Source organism: Epinephelus moara, chromosome 9 (assembly GCF_006386435.1).
Source record: "Epinephelus moara isolate mb chromosome 9, YSFRI_EMoa_1.0, whole genome shotgun sequence".
NCBI lineage: Eukaryota > Metazoa > Chordata > Actinopteri > Perciformes > Serranidae > Epinephelus > Epinephelus moara.
The window spans coordinates 13,723,153-13,743,771 of record NC_065514.1 but is presented as its reverse complement, the minus strand read 5'-3'; the positions used below and the strand labels follow the sequence as shown (position 1 = coordinate 13,743,771).

Genomic DNA, 20,619 nt, shown 5'->3' with positions numbered 1-20,619 from the left:
GCAGTGTTGATTAAATTAATTACAAGTCCTTTTGCACAAGGTGTTCCCGATGTTTTGTTTACACTCTATAAATCATCAGTATTTTTCATTAATGTAAAGCCATGTTTCGACCAAGCAGTACGGTACGGTAGAGTTCAATTCGGTACCTTTTTTTCCACTGTGAAAAGTTGTGGATGGTACCAATGGAACCGTTTTGTATCGTCCCCATTTTTGGTCCCCCCCTTTTTTGGGGTACCTAGCACACAGATCTGGTACTAAAAGGTGGAGCTGTGAACACTGCAGTCTGTTGATTGGTCAATAGAGGATGGTCACTCTGCTCAGGGCTGAGTTGTGGCTGGTTTTGAGGCTCATGTAACCACTGTTCATACCGTGGAGAGTTTTATTTATATAAGTAAACTGTAACTATAAAATACTTGCAGCAGCTGGAGTTGGGGAAAAAAATAATTAAATTCACTGGGCCGACTGCCGGTGACTTTTAAGGTGGAAGGTTAACTTGTAATGTAACTCAATGCTTAAATTTAACTGTGACAACTTTGACCATTTCATTAGTTTTTATATGACATACACTTTTAGTAATGAGTGGATCTTTAAGCGTTTATATATATTAATTTGGACCGGGTTATTTCGACTTCACATATTCTAAATCCTCACCCAGAGGGAAAAAAAAGCATCGTGGAGTGTAGTTCCTGTGGGCTCCAGCAACACTAAACCCCTGAGCTTGCCTGAGAAGGACTAAATGCACAAACCCGGTATTTTTAAATATCCCATGGAGAGAGACTCTCACTGCAGCCTGTTTTATTTTGCTCTGAAAATGTTGGCGTGCAGCCTCGTTCTGTGGACGATAAACGAGGTGCAGACTTTCCTATGTGTCACCGGTAATGAGGAAATACAGTGAGTGACAACGTGTCACCGGTAATGAGGAAATACAGTGAGTGACAACAACCACATTTAAGAGTACTGTTTGCGGTGGAAACCCTAGAGTCTAGGTACCATGTCTGAAGGGTTACTTTGGTTCCAAAGGTACCATACTGAAAGTGTTTGGTGGAAACAGGGCTGATGTCAGACATAACAAGCAATTGGAAGACTTTGAGCTTTAGGAAATTGAGACCAGCTGTTAAGACTTCATTACTTAAAATCATACTCCCCAGATTAATGGACGATGAAAATGATAATTAGACAGCTATTAACATAGACAAACATGCACAGTCTTACCCATGTGGTGTAAGCAGCATCTTCCAGGACTCGGGACAGGCTGAAATCAGACACTAGGGTCTAGGTACCATGTCTGAAGGGTTACTTTTGGTTCCAAAGGTACCATACTGAAAGTGTTTGGTGGAAATGGGGCTTAAGTCTAAGTTTCTGCAATAAAAAAAACACTAGTCAGTGCCTCTGCATGTTCACATAGCACTCTTGGTGCATGACATTGATTCTGATGTGTTTATATGTCCTCCCTCTCAGGCGGTGTGGCTACAGCAAAGCAAAGCAGGATCCTGAAGAGGAGAAGATGCACTTCCACAACGGTCACAGTAAGTTTAGAAAGCCCACTCTGTTTATATGTGTGTGTGTGTGTGTGTGTGTGTGAGTTCATCCAAAGTTTCCCACTACATGTACAGTATAGGGTTCAGACAGCGGTCATGTCTGTACGAGTTTGTTCATCCCTGTAAGGCCCACTCGTGTGTGTGTTACCAGTGCAGTTAACAATGTTTTGTACTGGGAGCTATTTTTTGAATGGCACAGCTACAGACCAGCTCCATGGCAGCCATGTTGGCAGAGGACACACAAAGCTTTGGTGATTTATAGGCCGTGACAGCTTAATATATTTGGCCACATTTTTGGCATTGTATCCTGCCATCCATCTGCTGGCATCAGAGCCGAGCGTGACGGGTACATCAGCTCCGGAGAAGTCAGGAAAAAAAAACACTAGAGTGCCAGTTTGTGTGGTACGCTGTCATATTGATTCATCCGATGAAAGAAAATATTTGAAAATGAATCTTAATTACTCAATATCTGCAGAAAAAATGATGAAAAGAGAGTCTTGTTTGTTGGATAATTAAAGGTGTATATGATTGTATTTTGTTAGGTAGTTTGACGAAGTACTTTAAGAAGAAGATAGCTGTGGCTGGAGGCATTATGTGTCCGTCCATCCAATTCCTCATAAACAAAATATCTCAAGAACACCTTGAGAGAATTTCTTTAAATTTGGCACAAATGTTCCCTTGGACTCAACGATGAACTAATCAGAGAGATACTAAACCCCCAAAAAAGTAAATGAGTGTGTTAAAAAGTGTGAGTAGCAGGTGGCACCCTGTATGGTAGCCTCAAGTGCAGGTCCATTTACCATTTACCATGTTCGATATATCAAGAACACCTATATCAAGACATTCCTTGAGAGAATTTCTTTAAATTTGTCAAGGTCAAGGTCACTGTGACCTTCCATCCTTCTCATTTTTATGTATGCTAATCAAGAACACCTTAAGTGAAGGTTTGTGCCAAACACAAAGAAATCAGGTTTGGCACAAACCTTCACTTAAGCTCAAGAATGAACTGATTAGATTTTGGTGGTCCAACAAAGGTCAAGGTCACTGTTACCTCATAAAACGTTTTTGGCTGTAACTTCAGAATGAATATGCTAATTATGACCAAATTTTGCACAAATGTTTAACAGGATACAGTGCAAGGGATGTTCAATCTTAAGTGCCATATCGTAGGCAACTGGACTTGCTTGAGTTTTTTTAAGCAGTTTCGACTCTCATCCAAAAGGCTTCTTCAGTTCTAACAGACTGGTGCGCAGGCTTTAAACCCTGTGTGGGTGTGAACCCTCACAGAGTCGATGAGGTCACATGTGAGCTCTGAGTTTCAAAGGCGTCAAGGTCACAAGTGAATCGTTGACCCACCCGACCATCATGTGTGTCATTGGGGTTAGATGGGTCCAGGTGTGAGTGGGTGTTAAGCCTTCTGGGGAGGGATCTCAAGACTGCATTGTAAGTGGGTGATAAGTGGTGTCAGAGGCCACCTCCTCTGGCAGTAACTCTACTTTAAAAGCTAGAATTTAGAGCATGTACCAAATCAAATCACTACAAATCAAGATACTATGCAACATTGATGAAAAAAATGTAGTAATAATATTAATGATACATTTATTTAAGCGCCAGACACTCTATAAAAATATATCTGACGGAATTAGGGATGGGCATGAGTACTCGAGTACTCGTTTTGAACGTCAGTATTCGTTACACATATTGAGATTCGAGTACTCGCATTTCATTGCGAATATGAATATGAATATGGTTGAAAAGGCTAGTTGAAGCCTGCGAAGTCTGTCTGAGTAGATGATCTTCTCCGTAGGGTGACTCGCCTCTCCCCCGCACCTGTGTGGACTTGTTAATTGTCTTAAACTGAAATGAATATATTCATCTCTTAAATTAATCAGGCCTAAGTTCAAAGTTATGGTTAATTTGTGAAAATTGTGTGATATTAGGCCGATTTTGTTATCTGTTGAACATGTAGGCTATTCACTGACGGCTCATGCTGTGTTGCTTCTCAATAGCCGTGTCTGGAGTTTATTGCAATATTGCGCAAAATGCAGTGACTTTAAATTGTAACATTTTTATGTTAAATGTACTGTTTAATAGGCTAATTGAAGCCTGGCTGTTCAATAAACAAGCTTGAAATTGCACTTGAGTTCTGTTGTTGGCCTAAATGTGACCCTATTCTAATGCTTTTATTTATTTTAATTTTTTTTTGCGAGTACTCGAGTACTCGTCAATAATGTAATGAGAGTACTCGAATATGGAAATTACTTAGAATGCCCATCCCTAGACGGAATACATATACCTTTTGTATGCATTGTATTGTGGATACTTACCTGAAAAAATGTAAATGATGGTAAATGACATCTAAATGCTAATGTTGTCATGCATGTGTGTCTGCAGTAAAGTTCCCGGGGGTACGCACCTACATTGACCCCCTCACTTATGAAGATCCCAACCAGGCGGTGCACGAATTTGCCCAGGAGATTGACGTCTCGTTCATCTCCATAGAGAGGATCATCGGAGCTGGTGAGTCAACTCTGTGCGCCTGCCAAGTGTGTGTGTGTGTGTGTGAGTGCACTTTACATATGCACTGATTCTTATTCTGAGCCTCAGTTTGGGGCTGATCTGGCCAGAATAATGTATCACAGAATATATTATTGCTCATACTGAAATAAACTTGTTCATTCAAGCGTGCTCAGATAAAAACACTCTCATCCTGTAACAGCTTAACAATAGTGCATGAAAACACGCCGATGTACAGTAATAACAGTAATGAGTCTCGTCTAATTTTGTCATTATGGAATTTTATCATCACCTCTACAACAGGGGCTAATATTTTCTTCAACCTGCATAAACCTGACACATTCATAATTGCCCATCATTGTATAGACGCACCTTTAAAGACACTCAATTAAACCAAACAGTGGGCTGGAAAATGACAGCTCGAGCGGCTATAAATGGTGTTTGTGCCCTGCTGACTAACATGTTGATTTGCAGCATTTGTGAGGCTCACAAGCTTCTTAGCTGTGCAGCAGTAAAAGAGGCCCTTCAGATTAACACATCTTTTGGTTTCTAGGTTCCTGTCTGTTGTAATAATGAGCACTGCGTTTAGTGATGCTTGAATGCTATTGGGTTACATTGTGACACAACATGATGAAGATCTGTTTTATTGACCTTTGTGTGGAAAAGAGGTCAAAGCACAGAGGAAAACATTTATTTTCGAAAGTGTCTGTAAACATATAGATGTGGCCTGAGGTTGAGGTTACTACAAAAGGTTTGTTTCACCCTTGGACAAGACTTGCAAGTCAAGGTGGGCTTAAATGCCGAGGCCACAGTCAAGCTCTGTCTCTCTGCCTCAGGGGAGTTTGGCGAGGTGTGCAGCGGACCGCTGAGGCTGCCCGGAAAAAGAGAGATCCAGGTCGCCATTAAGACCTTGAAAGCAGGCTACACAGAGCAGCAGAGACGCGACTTCCTGTGGGAGGCCTCAATCATGGGCCAGTTTAACCATCCAAACATCATCCGTCTGGAGGGTGTCGTCACCAAGAGTGAGTCATCAGCATGTCTGTTTCCAGTCAGACTTTACGTTACTTTTGCTTTGCTCTTCTGGTCGTGAGCCCAAAATTTGCCCTGCAGGATTTATGAAATATGTCACAATGCAGATTAACAGTACTTCTCATGTGGCAGTTGTGCTGTGAAGATGTTTAGGAAACTCAAGCTCAACTTGTCAGACTCTGCTCTGAATTCTTCAGTCTATAAGCTGTACTTTGTCAGGGTTTTTCAACATCCATGAGACTCAGCTGTTCTGCATCAGTCAGGTTCTGATGTACTCTGACAGCTTCAACTGTGCTTTATCAAGCTCAGTTGTACTTTGAGTTGTAGTTTTGAATGACCTTTTTCTGACTCGTACATTCTGTTTATGTCATCAAGTCTCACCAAAATGATCTGATATATTTTAGAAAGCTTCAGTTTTGCCAATCTGTGTCTGAAAAGAGTACAAGCAAGAATGTTTTTATGTGTAACTGTTTTGGTAGTGAAGTATGTTCTCATATTTTGCTTCTCAGGCAAGCCGGTGATGATCATCACTGAATACATGGAGAATGGATCACTGGATACTTTCCTCAAGGTAGGACAGAGGAGGACAAGGATACTTGGGGGGGAATTACAACAGCAACACAGTCTGCATGTTTACTCTGCAGGTAGCCACATGTAGCAGTGCACGTAATGTTAACACTCGCAGTAGCATGTCTGGAGTAGATGACCATATAGAGAAATCTGTCGCAATCTGACATCAGCTTCTTGCCAAGGTAGAGAAAACCATTTGTTTGCCTCATTATTTGAAACTTTGGCCGTGTTTAATATGAACGTCCGGCATTGTAACATGATATATGAAAGAAAATAAGGAAAAACATTGTTTTCTAGTTGGAGCCGCATCTCGTTTTCAAACTGTATGGTTTGACTAAAATGAACAATGACAGCAATATAGTCCACGATGAGCAGCGCTAAAATCAACCTGCGTAGTTGTCCCTCCATTGTGACATTAGAAAGTGTCACATTTATCTTGCAAGTGTACTCTTCTTCAACGTTTGCTTTACTTCCTGGATTTTTCCCACATGGAAATTCTGACCAATCAAGAGCAGCTTTCTCCCACAAGGTATTTGATCTGGTCCGCTTGTAAATGCTGCCGTGAGAACACGAACCAACTCTAGGCAATTATGCAACTTTGTGACAAAATTAGTCCCTGATTCAGACCAAAGCAAGACAACTCTAGGTCTGAAAGCACCCTATGGAGGAGGAGGTGTTGGATTATAAGGTGATAAGGAGGAAGAGTATGAGAAAGAGTGGGATGATAATTATAGGAAGGAGACCGTGGATAAAAAAGGGAGGATGATATGGAGTTAAAAAAGCAAAATGATGGGAAAGAAGAGGAGGAAGGTAAGAAAAAGTCACCACTGATTGTCAAGAATCAATCAAAAAGAAGTGTTTTAGCAGCATATGTGTGGTATATGGAAATGAAGTGGAGCTGGCTCTCAGACATAGATCAGTGGCAAACGTGCAGGGGTGGAGAGCCACTGCTTGCTGATATGCCAAATTGGGAGGACAATTACCACAGGGGTGGAAATAACGTTTAATCCTCTGGAAAGGAAAATACATTCATGAGAGCTGCTTGTAGTGGAGATACACCACTGTGGGAGAATATGTCCACGAAAGCTGTCATTATTCCAGTTCAATACCTCATCATTCTACACATTCAAGCAGAAATTAACTAGAGAAGAAAATGTTATAGTTGTAATCTTAGCCTGTGCCGTGTTGTGCAAAATTCCTGACTGTGAGCAGCACAGAGAGGGAAGTTAAAGTTGGCAGGTGTTTGACTGACATCTTTCAAGGGCAAAGCAAAGTTACTTAATTGTGTATTCAGGTTGGCGTGAGTATTATTTCTCGCAAACATTTAGGAGAGCAACAATAAATAATACGGAATAATCACAGGAGCTCAGTGTCAGTTTGAGTGTGTCTACGTGGTGCAGATTTTAAACTTACTCTAAATGTTTACCAGTCCCAACTGAGACACGGATCACTTTGCCAGGAAATATGAAAGACATTTGAGCACTCAGGGCTGGAATCACGTCTGCACTGTCTAGACAATTTGGACTTCACTGAGTGGAGAAGGTGGACTATAATGAAGGCTGGCAAACCTCTGAATTAAGTGATCCCTCTCCAGAGCACTTAAGTCTATTCACTGGTTACAATGGCAAGATGTTCAGTTGGCGGACAAGGCTAAATCCTGCATGAAAAAAAGGGTAAACCCCTGCAGCAGATGACTGATGGGGAGATGAGAGAAATAAGGTCACACGACTGCATGATGGTAAAGGCATATTTCAGAGCAACAATTATGGAAATTTGGGGAAAAGATGAGGATGATATGATGGTGTTTGGAGGTGTGCTTGTGCAGACTGGAATCATCAAAGACCTTTACCTGAACAAGATGTTCTCACCCAGTCTGTGTGGAATCGGAGAACGCCGTGAGACAAAAGATAGAGGAAGGATGTGCCACGGGGCTGTGGTCTGTGGAAACTGCTGACTGCGTGTGCTTTGGGGAGTAATCCCGGATGGCAAAGGGAGGCAGAGGAGCTGGGAGACCAGCAGGCGGAGCAGCACAGACATCCCCGTGAAGTAATTACATGGATGGCTGGTGCACTGAGGCCGGTATAAATGACACAGCCATGAGAGAACCAGGGGCTGGACTGGCTCCTGGATTAAGGGGTCACAGCAATGGACAATGCAGTGTAAGGCTCATAACTCACATCTCTGGTTTAACATCTCATTTCACATGTAAGTGGGATGTTCTGCTGCTGTGGGTGGATGGGGAAAGTAGTTGCAGTAGTGATGGAAACTGAGGTTTTTAAACCATGAGGGGAGAAGGAGAGCTACATGCCGGCTGTGGAAATACGTAGAAAGGATGAGGGGAAGATTGGATGGTTAAAGTTTGGACTGGAGGAAGTTGGGGCTTAAACTAACAGTTGGAGAGCTGTCATCATGAGTACGCTCTTGTTGGTAATGTTTGGTCGACTATAAGGGGGCAGCCCTACAAAAAAAAACATTTTTTTAATACTGACTGTGATGAAACACCTGTATTAATCTGAGTTAGCACCTACCTTTTTAAGCCCCCGTCCCAAAAAAGCCCAGTCTATTCTGATTGGTTAACATTTTCTGTGTGTTTGCACCATCACTGCAGCCAGTAACAATGCAATGACTGTAACATGATTGTATAAAGAAACCTGTCCAACATGTCATAGGAGTGAGATGTAAATTCTTTCAGGGAGCAACCTCCTGACCGTTATGCAATAGTAGAGAGAAGCACATTCTGTCCTTGGCAAAAAGTTCTTTGCCCCATCATCATTTTGCCTTGGTTATTAAAAAGAGCTAATTACTAACATAAGGGTATGGAGATTTGGAAGGTCCCACAAGACAAGGTTAAGTCAGGGCTTGAATTGAGGAATGAGAAAGTGACCGTGACTCGCTCAAGGGAGATACTGCTCGGCTGGTGTCTGTACCAGAGGCAGCGATTTCATAAAACATGGTGCGACTCTGGACAGCAGAGAAGGGTTAGAGGAATCCTTAATCTTGGTTTGGGTCTACCTTTTGAGCAGGAGAGCACAAGAACACATAATGATTAGATGGCTATCATCAGTGCCGTCATTGAGATGTTGGAAATTATAATCATTAGAAATAGGTTATTCCGAATGAGAAGCATAAATGAGAATATGATGCAATAATGTGCGTGCCCTGAAAATCCTCCACCGCCATCAAACTGTGAGTTAAAGCTGAACGTGCAGAAGTGTGTCTTTCTTTGTTGTCATGCCATAACTTAGAGTAATTGCCTTTGTGGCATTAATGGCTGTGTGGCTTTCATGCTAGAAGGAAACTTGTAAGTGGCCATTACCAGAATGCTTAGCCATCATTTTGTTCAATGCAGAGGTCATATATGTCCATCTTTTGCCTCTCTCATGAAAGTTTTGTGGGCTACACATGGAAAAGAAATACAGAAAAATTATCTGCATCAAACCACTTTGTATCACTGAATTATTCGAGGAAACTTTTAATGTCAAACCACGTGAAAACTCCATTATCATTACAGAACACTATGGGGAAAGAGTGTGTTCACTATATGCCGCAAAGCACATTTTGGGCGTCCTGGGATTTGCCTTTTTTGTGTGTGTTTGCAGCATAGTGGATTTTATCTGGTTTTAACATTTGTCATGTGATGCTATCTTTCCCTTTTTTCTTCCACTCCCCTCTAAAGGCTATCTGTTCACTGTTCTTATAGACTGTATACAGTGGTTGGAGATAAAGACGTGTAAGATAAGATACCAAATATCACCAAGATAAGCCTTTTTCCTGTTTTTCCCTTCTTTTCTTTAGAAAAACGACGGTCAGTTTACTGTAATCCAGCTGGTCGGTATGCTGCGTGGCATTGCGTCTGGCATGAGGTACACATAAACACAAATGCATTACTGTAGACATCCTCTGTGCATAGTGTCAGTGTAGGTTTAATCCTCTTTGTTGTGTTGGTAAATGCAGGTACCTGTCCGACATGGGCTACGTCCACCGTGACCTTGCAGCTCGTAACATCCTGGTCAACAGTAACCTCGTGTGTAAAGTGTCTGATTTCGGCCTCTCCCGAGTCCTGGAAGATGATCCGGAGGCTGCGTACACAACACGGGTAAGACTGTGCATGTTTGTCTGTGTTAATAGCTGGCTAATTATTATTTTCATCGTCAATTAATCTGGGGAGTATGATTTTAAGTAATGAAGTCTAAACAGCTGGTCGCAATTTCCCAGAGCTTCAAGTCTTAAAATGGCTTGTTATATTTGACGAACAGTCCAGAGCCCAAAGATATTTTTGACAATTTACCAAGACTTTTAAAAGATTGATAGTCAATAAGCAGATACACTGCACACAAGAGGGCTGAATTGCTTCTTCTTTTAATTTAGTCTTCATTTGAAGTGTTACGTCCATGGCTTCATTCTGATGTTTCCTGCTATCACCTGCACCGAGTCGTAAGGACTGACAGCGCTGTGCACAGGGCATGTGCTTTTGAATGAGACTTCTAAAAGACTAAGGTCTGTCACCCTCTCACAAATAGACAATGTGAGGTTTTAGTGACAGACTAAAGGATTTTGCAAAGACTGCCGTTCTTGCAGGGTCACTATTTGCAAGACTACAACTAGATTCCTTTGACATAATTTCCCATCCTGCTCCTGCTGGAAAATATTACACCAAGCTCCCTTTAACATGTATAACATATTAAGAATTCCCTATGTGTCTGCAAACACGCATTACTCTAGAAACACAAGATAAAGGTAAATCATATGTTGACAGAATCCCTATCAATTCAGTATTAATATAATCCATAAAGATAAACTGTATTTACACACAAACGTCCCACATTTAGTGGGAGGAGACAGTGGGAATGAGAGGCAAACTGTTTCAAAAATTGAGATTTCTCACTAAAATAAGTGGCGTCTGGTAGATCAGATACACGCTGATTTAAACACTCCGAAACTTGTTCACATTCTTGCGCCTCCCTTGATTCCCCTTTATGTTTACTGTCCACACAGTTTTGTGCTTCTTGTTTGGTGCTGGCGAGAACACACCTGCTGTCTATTGAAAATGTTCACGTCATTGAACGTCAGTATTTGCGTGAGCCAAGAGTAAAAACTTCTGATAATATGAAATAGGCTTGTCACGATACCAGAATTTCAGTAGTCGATACCAATACCAGTGAATTTCCACGATTCTCGATACTCATTCGATCAAAAAACAGAACTCATGTATTTCTAAATTCACTACTTTATTAAAACTGTTTCAAACTTTAACTTTAACTTAAACGCCTCATTTACACCGCAAGTGATCCACAAGTGTTGCGGCAGCACACGTGTATTCACACCAAAACTGAACAGACGCATCATCAGCGGCCGCTGCTGTCCAGTCAAAATACAAACCACACCTGAACAGTTGGTGGCGGTAGTGCACCGTGTTTGCAAATCTCCAATAAACCCCAAAGAAGAAGTGAGTTTCGACCCAAAGCCCAGGGTGGACAGGTTCGTGTGCCCGTGATTATTCCAACACACGCAAACTCATGTTTTTTGTTGAATACCGCGACCATTCGCTCGCGACTCATGTGAATGCTCTAACCTGTTAACATGCTTGCCAAATTGAAAACGCAAGTAAACAGTGACCGTACGCGAACGTAGCGCTTGCGGTGTACATGAGACCCTCTCCACACACGACTCCTACTATCTGACTTTTCGACAAGCCGAGGTGTTGTGGCTCCAGCAGCACTTTTAGAAGCCATTGTTTCTAGCAAAGACGATGGAGAGCAGGCGTTCTTCTGAGACGCTCGTCCTCGGCACAGACTGACGCGCGTATACTGCCCCCGTCAGTTCCGACAGGAATCGACACGGCCCGCTGAGGGCAAAGTTGTATCCAGTACTTACGGTACGGAAAAAAACACAGGTACTGACGTAATTTTTGCGTGTTGGCATCGACTTGGTACCGAAATATCGGTTCTCATGACAACCCTAATATGAAAGCTATTTTATTTTGTTGGAACGTCAAGTGAAAAACACTGACCTAAGACAGAGCTAGTTATCGTTACCTCTACGCAGCCGGTGGCCACCATGTGCAGCTCATGGAGTTTGCATTGATTTACATTGTGAAGCGTTCAAGCTCTGTACAGTAAAAATGAGTTCTCATGATGTGTTCAATGTAATTTTGTAAAATGTAGCTTTCGGTGGGAGACTTTAAGAAATCCAGCTGTTTGAAGGAGAAATGTGTTGATGTTTTCACAGCACTATAAAATAGATATTAGAGAGGGAATTATGATGTTTCATCGATAGAAAAAGGCTTTTTGCTTATTTTTTTAAAAATGTTTTTCATGTGAAAGAAGGTGTATGTTAAAGATTGTTTCATAAATGTGTGCTCATTCAAAGGTAGTGCAATGAAGGATTGAATGACTTTAAAATTCTTTTTCACAGTGTCGATTTCTGTGTTTCCCTGAAACAAAAGAAGAAAAATAACAACTAAAAAACAAAAGAAACACCAATATTAAAACATACAAAATCGCCTAGGGCTCCAAATGTGCTCGGGCTGGCACTGGCAGGCTTTAAACAGTAAATCAATTGTCGTCAGTTTTCTGCAGGTCGATAAATCGACTATCTGCTTCAGCACTAGCGTGAAAGACGAAAGGTAAACTAGAGGGCACACTGTTGTGTCTTTGAGGACATTTATATTTAATCCGGTGTGTATCTCTTGGTGTGTGCAGCATATTGTGGTGTATCAAACTTTGGATTAAGTTGAAAACTCCTACACAAGATTCTCGCTCAAACTGAATACGCATACTTGCATTCGCACACACATACACACACAGACACACACACAGACAGCAGCAGCGGGTTTTAAATTGAGCTGTGTGTCCCAGGCTGAGTGGCGTCCTGTCAGCCAGAGAGAGGCTGCTTTCTGCAGGAGGAGGGCCAATTAGTACTCAGCTCAGTCTCCGCAACACTCAATTAGCACCGAGTCTTGCTGCCTTAGCGCCAAATATCCTGTCACTCACCTCTCACTGCCAGGCTACATCTCTTCTCTCACTCTCCCTCTTTCTCTCTCCCTGACAGAGCAGTGAAAATAACATAATTCGCACCCTTCAAATAATCAGACCCTGAGATATCCCGCTGCTGTGTTCATCAATACTGCATCAAGCTAATTTCACTACTCATCAGCCGAAAACACATTTTCCTCTGGAACCCAGCAGTCATCCTGTGAACTTTTCTATCTTTGCAATGAAAGCGCGATAATGAAGATGAGGAAGACGCGAGCGGAGGAATGTCAGACCACCCCCGACAGTTAGGACAGGGGATTTGTTGAAGAAAGTGAAACTTGGTATCATGAATGTGTTTCTTAATTGGTATTCATTAGCGTAATTGTGGGTCGGACCACATGCGGCAGAAGTGTCTCAATTAAGGTCTGTTCTTGGTTTCCGCCTTCGTTTAAGAAAACGTGGAAATTTGGAAAGCCTGCAGCTGCATTTATACACGGGAAGGTCGTTTGTGCAAGTGTGGCACTGAGCTGTTGTAGATGTAAACATATTAGGGTTATTTAAGCACCGCAACAGATGGAACGTTGATTTTTAAATCTCCATTAAATCCAACGAGGGCTTTGCATAATCTGGTGAATGTTCTTGTGTGTTGTCACAGGGTGGGAAGATTCCAATTCGCTGGACGGCTCCGGAGGCGATCGCTTACAGGAAGTTCACCTCAGCCAGCGATGTGTGGAGTTACGGGATTGTCATGTGGGAAGTGATGTCATACGGAGAGAGGCCGTACTGGGAGATGTCCAATCAAGATGTAAGTTTGATGTGACCACTGTTATGGAAGGTGTTTGTGTGCATGATGTGTGTGTTTTGTTAGTTATAAGTTGTCTTGTTCTGAGCTGTTTACCCCACAATTCAGCTACCAAGTGGAAATATTTATCACCCAGATTGTACAATGGCAGTAAAATAGACAACAGTCTTGCCACAAGACCCATTTAGTCGCCGTTCTGCAGCTTTCACGAGTTGGCCCAGTTGTCACAAAATTATAAATGTCCTTGTCTTCACTAATTAACACAATATATCATGTTTGTTTAATCCATACAAAAGCCGAAGTGTAAAAACAAGAATTTGCTCTTTCACGGGGGGGGGTTTGCTTGGACTATTTCTTGGCCGCAACCAGTAACTTCCTGGAGTCTGGTTGCCTGGAAACCACCCAGAGCCAAGAAATAGTCTGGCATTTAACAAATGCGATATACCATGTTAATTAGTGACTTTTACAGGCGCTGGTTGGCAGATTTGTTACCATTTGACAGAGCCAAGCTAGCTGTTTCCCCCCTCTGTCTCCTGGCTGTAGCTTTATATTTAAAAGACAGCTATGAGAGTGTTATTGATCTTGTCATCTAACACTCTGCCAGAAAGCGAATAAGCGTATTTTCCAAAATGTCAAACTTTTGCTTGAAGGACCTTGGAAACAGCAGTTGAGAAAAACTGCTGTTTCAGCTGCTCGACAGCAGTTTCGAAGGTCAAGAAAGATTTTTAACCTCAGCTTTGATAGTTTTCTCAACCTTGGCGTCAAGACCCAACAAAATATACTGTGAAAGGCAGTGTTGTAGTCAAGACCACCTAAACTGAGACCAAGTCATGACCAAGACCAGAGTGTATTGAGACTGAGTCAAGGCCAAGACCAGTGCCACACCGTCCCACACCGCATAAGACTTATCGGAAACTGTGGGACATGCAAACCATAGGCACTCCTCAAATTGATCTGAGAGATCCACATTCACATAAACACACACAGGAAACAAAGATTCCTCTCCATTCATCTCTGTTATAGCCATATATGTTTGTATGTGTAAGTGAACCATGAGAAATGTCTTGATAAAATAATGAAAAGACATTATAGAGTTTAATTTTGGGTGGTATTTCTCTGAGAAAACAAATTCAAACAAACACTAAGGAGCTGAAATCAACTCAGTCATCTGTATTAGGCTCTCCTGTCTTGCACAGGATGTTTAGTAATACGCCCCCCAGTTGTGGTCTTGACCGGTCTTGAAATAAAATCCCGAACTTTTTTTGTCTGAGACCGAGATGAGACTGAGTAACTGTGTGATTGATTCCAAGACGAGACCAAGATTATTATAGTCAACTAAAATTTAACTAAAAGCTAAAAAGGTGGGGAAAAAACTTTCTCTAACTGAGATAAAAATAAAAACTAGACTTTGGAAAAAAAGATGAAAACAACTATACTATACTAAAGAACTGACCAAGGTGAAATAAAATTATACAATAAATGTCTTTAGTTCAGGTCTTTGTCGATTTGGAAAAATTTGTCAACACAAGCATGAAGAGGAAGTGGTGCATATTGAGACTGGAATGATGTGTACAAGACTGTGAATCAATTAGCTTCAAAACAATAAAAACGAACTGAAACTAAACTAACAGGGTGTCTACAGGTCCTTAGAAAGTCTAAAATTGTCTTAAATTCAGATTTAATGGGTCTTAAATATTTTCTGTCACACTACCATGTGTAGAAAAGAGTATCCGCAGACTTGGATCAATGCAAGTATCTTTAATGAACCAAGCTTTCGGTCAGAGGACAATCATCAGGGTAACAATAGGTTTGTTACCCTGATGAAGGTCCTTGGTTCATTAAAGATACTTGCATTGATCCAAGTGTGCAAATACTCTTTTCCTACACAAGTTTGACACATGGTTTTCTGGCACCTTGGCATATTCTGGTCATGAGTGTGGTGATTTGCTCCTACTATCACACAACCATGAAAATTTCTCCAGCCTGACAGACCCAGTGTCTATTTACAATCATTGGACAGACTGACGAATTAATTAAATATTAAATTTGATATAAGGTGGTATTAAAGAGGTCTTAAAAAGTCTTAAATTTAACTTGGTTATATCTGTAGACACCCTGACTGAATTTAATAAAATATAAAAAATAATAACTCTGGACGAGACCCCAATGTTCAAAAAGTGGTCTTGGCACCAGTCTCAAGACAAAGACCGATCTTGAATTCTTCAATACTGGTTTTCAGGAGCTTCGGCCATGCTCTTGTACAGTTGTTCCCAACTGGTCCAGCTGTGTGGTCCAGATTTCTCCCTAGTCATTGGTTTAAGGTCCACACACTTTAATATAGTCAGCGTCATACTTGCATACTTGCTGTAGTCTCTGAAGTCTGTCCACAGCTCTGGGGAAAAGCTGTTCCGTAGCCTGTTTGTGCGTTTGATTGGGGTTTGCAGTCTGCCCGAGAAAGGGTGTGAGGGGTCCAACCTTATGTTTGTAGCCCGTGTGAGAAGACGGTCTGAGTGGATGCTGCAAAGATGTGGTAGGGGGAAGCCGATGATCCTCTCAGCCGTCTTGACAACCCCCTGCAGGACTTTCTTTCTTTCCAGAGTACCACATAGTACAGCAGTATGTTATTATGCTCTCAATTGTAGAGTGATAAAATTGGATCAGAAGTTCCTGAGGAAGCCTGTTGAGTTTCAGGGTCCTAAGGAAGAGCATCCTTTGCTGGGCTTTTTGGATGACTGCAGGTCAGGTCCTCAGCTACCAGGAACGTAAAGCCTATTATAATTTCTTTTGTTTTTAATTCTGCTAATACGAGGCACTTGCCATTCAGAATGGACCCAGGACCCACTTTTGGACCGCGACCAAGTAGTTGGGAATCACTGTGTCTTGTACAACTGAAGACGCTCACACTCACATACCTGAATAAATTACCATAAACTTTACAGACAAAATAAATATGTGATGTTAAGTTTATTTGAATGCGCCTGCACAGTATTTACGTCCATTAGAGTAAAAGAAAGTTGGCTCAAAGCCCACTGTATTGTTCCTTTATACCTATTAGTATAAATCTATTACTGCAAAGTGCGGACAATGAGAATGGATAGCTTCAGTGGAAACACAAAGAGAGACGTTGCGGGGTGTAAGGAAAGGTGTGTGTAAGCAGAAGAATGAAACAGGTGAATACGCATGGAGGTGCAGAGCTAAGCAGAAAAACACGGCGGGCAAAATAGCAGGCTGTACACTCAGTTAGGTTATCCATATATCTCCCATTAGTGCCGAAGCTTTGAGGATCGCTTGAAAACAAAATGCTGCGGTTTTAGAAATATTTGGCGACATGACAATACATTACAAAAAAGTGGCAGCTAGCGGTTAGCGACACTCAGCAAGTGCTCAAATGACCTGCACGTGGGTGATGAAAAGAGGAGGAGAGGGTAGCACCTTCATTATGGTGCAGCCCGGAGGTCATTTTAATGAGCCATCGTGTCACATGCCGATGAGTGAGAACGTAGCATATCAGGCACCACACACACTCGCATTCCCCACCCACAGACACAGGCCACATATGCACGCACAGCCCTCCAGTGACCTCTTCATCCCCTGCTTCAGACCCCTCCCTCCTCCTTTTGGTTATTAGGCTGTCTGTCTCAGAGAAGTCTAGAGAGGGGGGAAGAGAGGAGAGGAGAGGAGAAGAAGACGTTTGATGTTTAATTGAAAGCGTTATGCTGGATTTTCTCTGATCTGCGCTAGAAAGTGCCGGCTCTCACACTCTCTTTCTCTAAGCTCCCCTCCTTCTGTTTCCCATTTCTACCCCTTTTCCTCCTCACCCCTTTCTCTCGTCCTCTCTTTTTGTCTCTCAAAAAACACAATCTGTCTGCATTCTTTCGTTCCCTCTCGTCCGTTTTCTCTCCCTTTTTCGCCCACCTCGGTCTCTCATTTCCCCCCCTCTCTCTGATCTTTCCTCCCTGCCAGTCAGCCTTGTGTAGCTCTTCTCCCTCTCAGCACGCAGCGATGATTTGATGCCGCGCTTCTCTCTTACGCTTTGGTGCGAGCGTACGTGCGCTTTCATGCATGCATGCGTATTGGAGTGCTATCACGTCTGTCTTTTGTGCGAATTTAACACAAGCAAAGGCTGTCATGAACTCAACAAATCAATTCCCTCCAGTGTCTTGCACTGGCAGAACTAGGCTGAAAACTCCAGCCTGCTTTCCACTGCAGGGTCTAACAGAGAGCCAGGGTTTATTTATTATTCATCTAACTCAATTTCCCCTCCCAAAAAAAACATTTCTGTGATTCATTGCTGCATCTTGTTACTCGCGGAAATGATTAACCGGGTTTTGCAGCGTATCAAATACACAAATAATGTTTTTTATGATGTGTTGCTTTGTTGATCCTGGCAGGGGGTTCGTTTTTGCTTGCTAACTTCTTGGAGGTTTCAGTGTGGGGTCAGATAGAGAGCAGGAGCATCCCTGGAGCAAATATCAGGAGTCAGGATTTTGCTCGGGAGATTTCCAATTGGAAGTAAGATTACTTTTGCTGAAGTTTGTCGCGGTCCTGCTGTGAAAAGGTTATTACATATCAGGCATCGAACAGGTTGTGTCCTCTCCGTACCCTGGAAATGATTTGACTTCTTCAGACTTTGTCCAGGCAGGAAACCATCTCTCTTTCTCTCTCAAACCCTCTTTCTGTCACTCTATCTCTTCTTTGCACTTAACTTTTATTTTTTAAATCCAATCATATGTAATCATATACAAGTGAGCATACAAAATGAATCATCGCTGAACAAATGTCGACCTATTTTATTCAGATTCTGCTCACAGAGGCATCACAGACACAGGCACCCAAGTAACCTCATTTTAATTAATATGCAGCCACCCATATGTTTAACTAGACACTTATGGGAGACTTTGGAGAGTGAAGAAAGGAAGGTCGGGGAAAAGCTGAAAGATGACCATCTGCAATAATCCAAAAATCAATGGAAAAATCCCATAGGCTTTTTAAAGAGGTAACAGGTGTGACACTTATTTTCACATTGGCACTCTAATGTCTATCTCTTTTAAGGGAATAGCTCACCTAAAACAATATACATTTGTGTATAGCACTCACCTCCTACAGTTCTAGAAATGGTTTTCGAATCTCATTGAGGAGAGTGGAGCAGACAAACAGACTTTGACGGAGGCTGAACAAAAGAGAGCAAGAACATTGGAAGGCCCTGATCGCGTTTCTGCGCTCTCAGCACTTGGCGTTTTTGCCGGAGCGCTCTGAACTCCTTTATCTGAAAAAATTTCAACTCAAAGTGGAAAAGCGCCCCACGTCATCTCTTCTTTCGTCATCTTTTTCCCCATTGTCCGATCAGGTGATTGGAGAGGTGGCGGGCCTTCTGTGGTGGTCACAACAACAAGTTTACAGTAAACAATGGAGGAGAAACTGGTGGTAGGGGTTACCCAGAGTTACACGACCTGACAATAGACAGCAGGGTGTCAAACTGCCCCTAAGTCATCCTTAAATATGCCTGGAAACAGCCATCATCGAGGAGAAGCTCCTGGACCAACTGGTGGTACTCCTCATGACCCACCCTCATTATTAGGGTCTCATGTGCCCACACAGATCTCTGTTTCCCTGTGCCCAACAAACTATTAACTGACAGCCTCTCACCCTCAACCAGAGCTACAGCAAGAACCCTCTGCCTGTGAAAGACTTTGTTGTGCTCATGCTTCCTGTTTGTGTTCATGCACAGGACTTTTCATGTGCAGTGAGCTTTACCGAATGTTTTGCATGTATTTGTAATAAGTTTGTTGTATTTTATTATGTTTTATGTTTGACTCTGTGGTCAAACTGTCTGCAAGGTAAAGTTCAGCTTGGGGACAGTTGAAAGTTAAAGTTGTTGGAGCTCCAAGCCATCTTTTCGGAGGGGAGGATTGAGACTCACATGGGGAGTTCACTGCTCTGACTCCACTCCACTAGCCCCAAAACCTTTTGTCCAGCCAGTTAAAACGGCGTTACCCTCTCACTCTTTCCCTTCATTTCACTTCTTTTCTCAACTTCTGTATGGAGGAAAGTCATTAGTTAGCAAATCCTTTGTACTGTCCTGAAGTATTGTACCACTTCATGGCTTTTTAAAAACCTAACCTCTGTTTGACTTTCTCCATCCCCCCCTGTCTGTGTGCAGGTAATAAAGGCAGTGGAGGAGAGCTATAGGTTGCCAGGTCCTATGGACTGCCCTGAGGCTCTCTACCACCTAATGATGGACTGTTGGCAGCGAGAGCGAAGCAACCGCCCCAAGTTTGATGAGATTGTCTGTCTACTAGACAAACTCATTCGCAATCCCAGCTCATTAAAAAAACTGGTCAACTCCTCACACAGGTATGAATTCACACCACATCACAGCGAATCAAACACATCAAAAACATATGCCCTTTATTTTGAGGAAAATCTATGTTAAATTTGGACACTTCTTGTGCATCTAGTGGTCATACAGTAAGATACTACCCATGTACACTAATTCATGTAAAAACAAGATGGCAGCCATCTCTGCCAAGTCAGTCTGCAGCTGATCCCAACACAAAAGATGACAATGTCCAAAACCTGATCACATTTTATGGTTGAAACTTTTTTATTTGGGATTAAAAATGTTTGTAGTTTGATATGGCAACAAATTTGGCCAATTTTAGTAACAGTAACAATTAGGCAGTTCTCATTTCTCATCTTGTTTGAGGACAATGGGACTTAATTTTGTTAACAATGTTCATTTTTTTATGCTCATCAGGTCCTGTTGATCCCAAAGAACATTAAAAATGCATACCAAACAAAATTTCAGGTCTCAGGAGGATATGAATAAGATATTCATATTTTTAAATTTGAGTATTTTCGTTAAAAATTTGAATGTATTCAATACTTAAGGAAATAATTCTACTAAAGAGTACTAAATGTAATTTAGATTTTTTTTTTTTTTTGTTAAGAAAAGATATATTTTGGGTATTACTGACAATTTTTTTTAAAAATCTTGAAAATGCATTGTGCTTTAATTTGCTTATTCAATCTTAAGCGACCCAGCCCTGCAAGCTAATAGACTCATCACCGTACAGATGAAATGTAAATAAAGTCTTTTGCAGTCCCAGCTCATTAAAAAACAGGGCAACTCCTCACTCTTCAACTCCTGTATGAATTCACACCACATCACAAGGTATCAGACACATCA

General features: G+C 41.9%; 1 protein-coding gene across 1 annotated transcript in view; it reads left to right on the top strand.

Annotated features, from left to right (window-relative positions):
• Positions 1-20,619, top strand: part of LOC126395244 (ephrin type-A receptor 5) — a 99,052-nt gene that overhangs the window by 68,610 nt on the left and 9,823 nt on the right. Inside the window, exons 10-17 of the mRNA XM_050052558.1 lie at positions 1,459-1,526; positions 3,933-4,058; positions 4,892-5,077; positions 5,594-5,655; positions 9,450-9,517; positions 9,609-9,750; positions 13,284-13,433; positions 19,591-19,784. Of these exons, the coding sequence (XP_049908515.1) occupies positions 1,459-1,526; positions 3,933-4,058; positions 4,892-5,077; positions 5,594-5,655; positions 9,450-9,517; positions 9,609-9,750; positions 13,284-13,433; positions 19,591-19,784 (996 nt within the window). The remainder of the gene's footprint in view (positions 1-1,458; positions 1,527-3,932; positions 4,059-4,891; positions 5,078-5,593; positions 5,656-9,449; positions 9,518-9,608; positions 9,751-13,283; positions 13,434-19,590; positions 19,785-20,619) is intronic.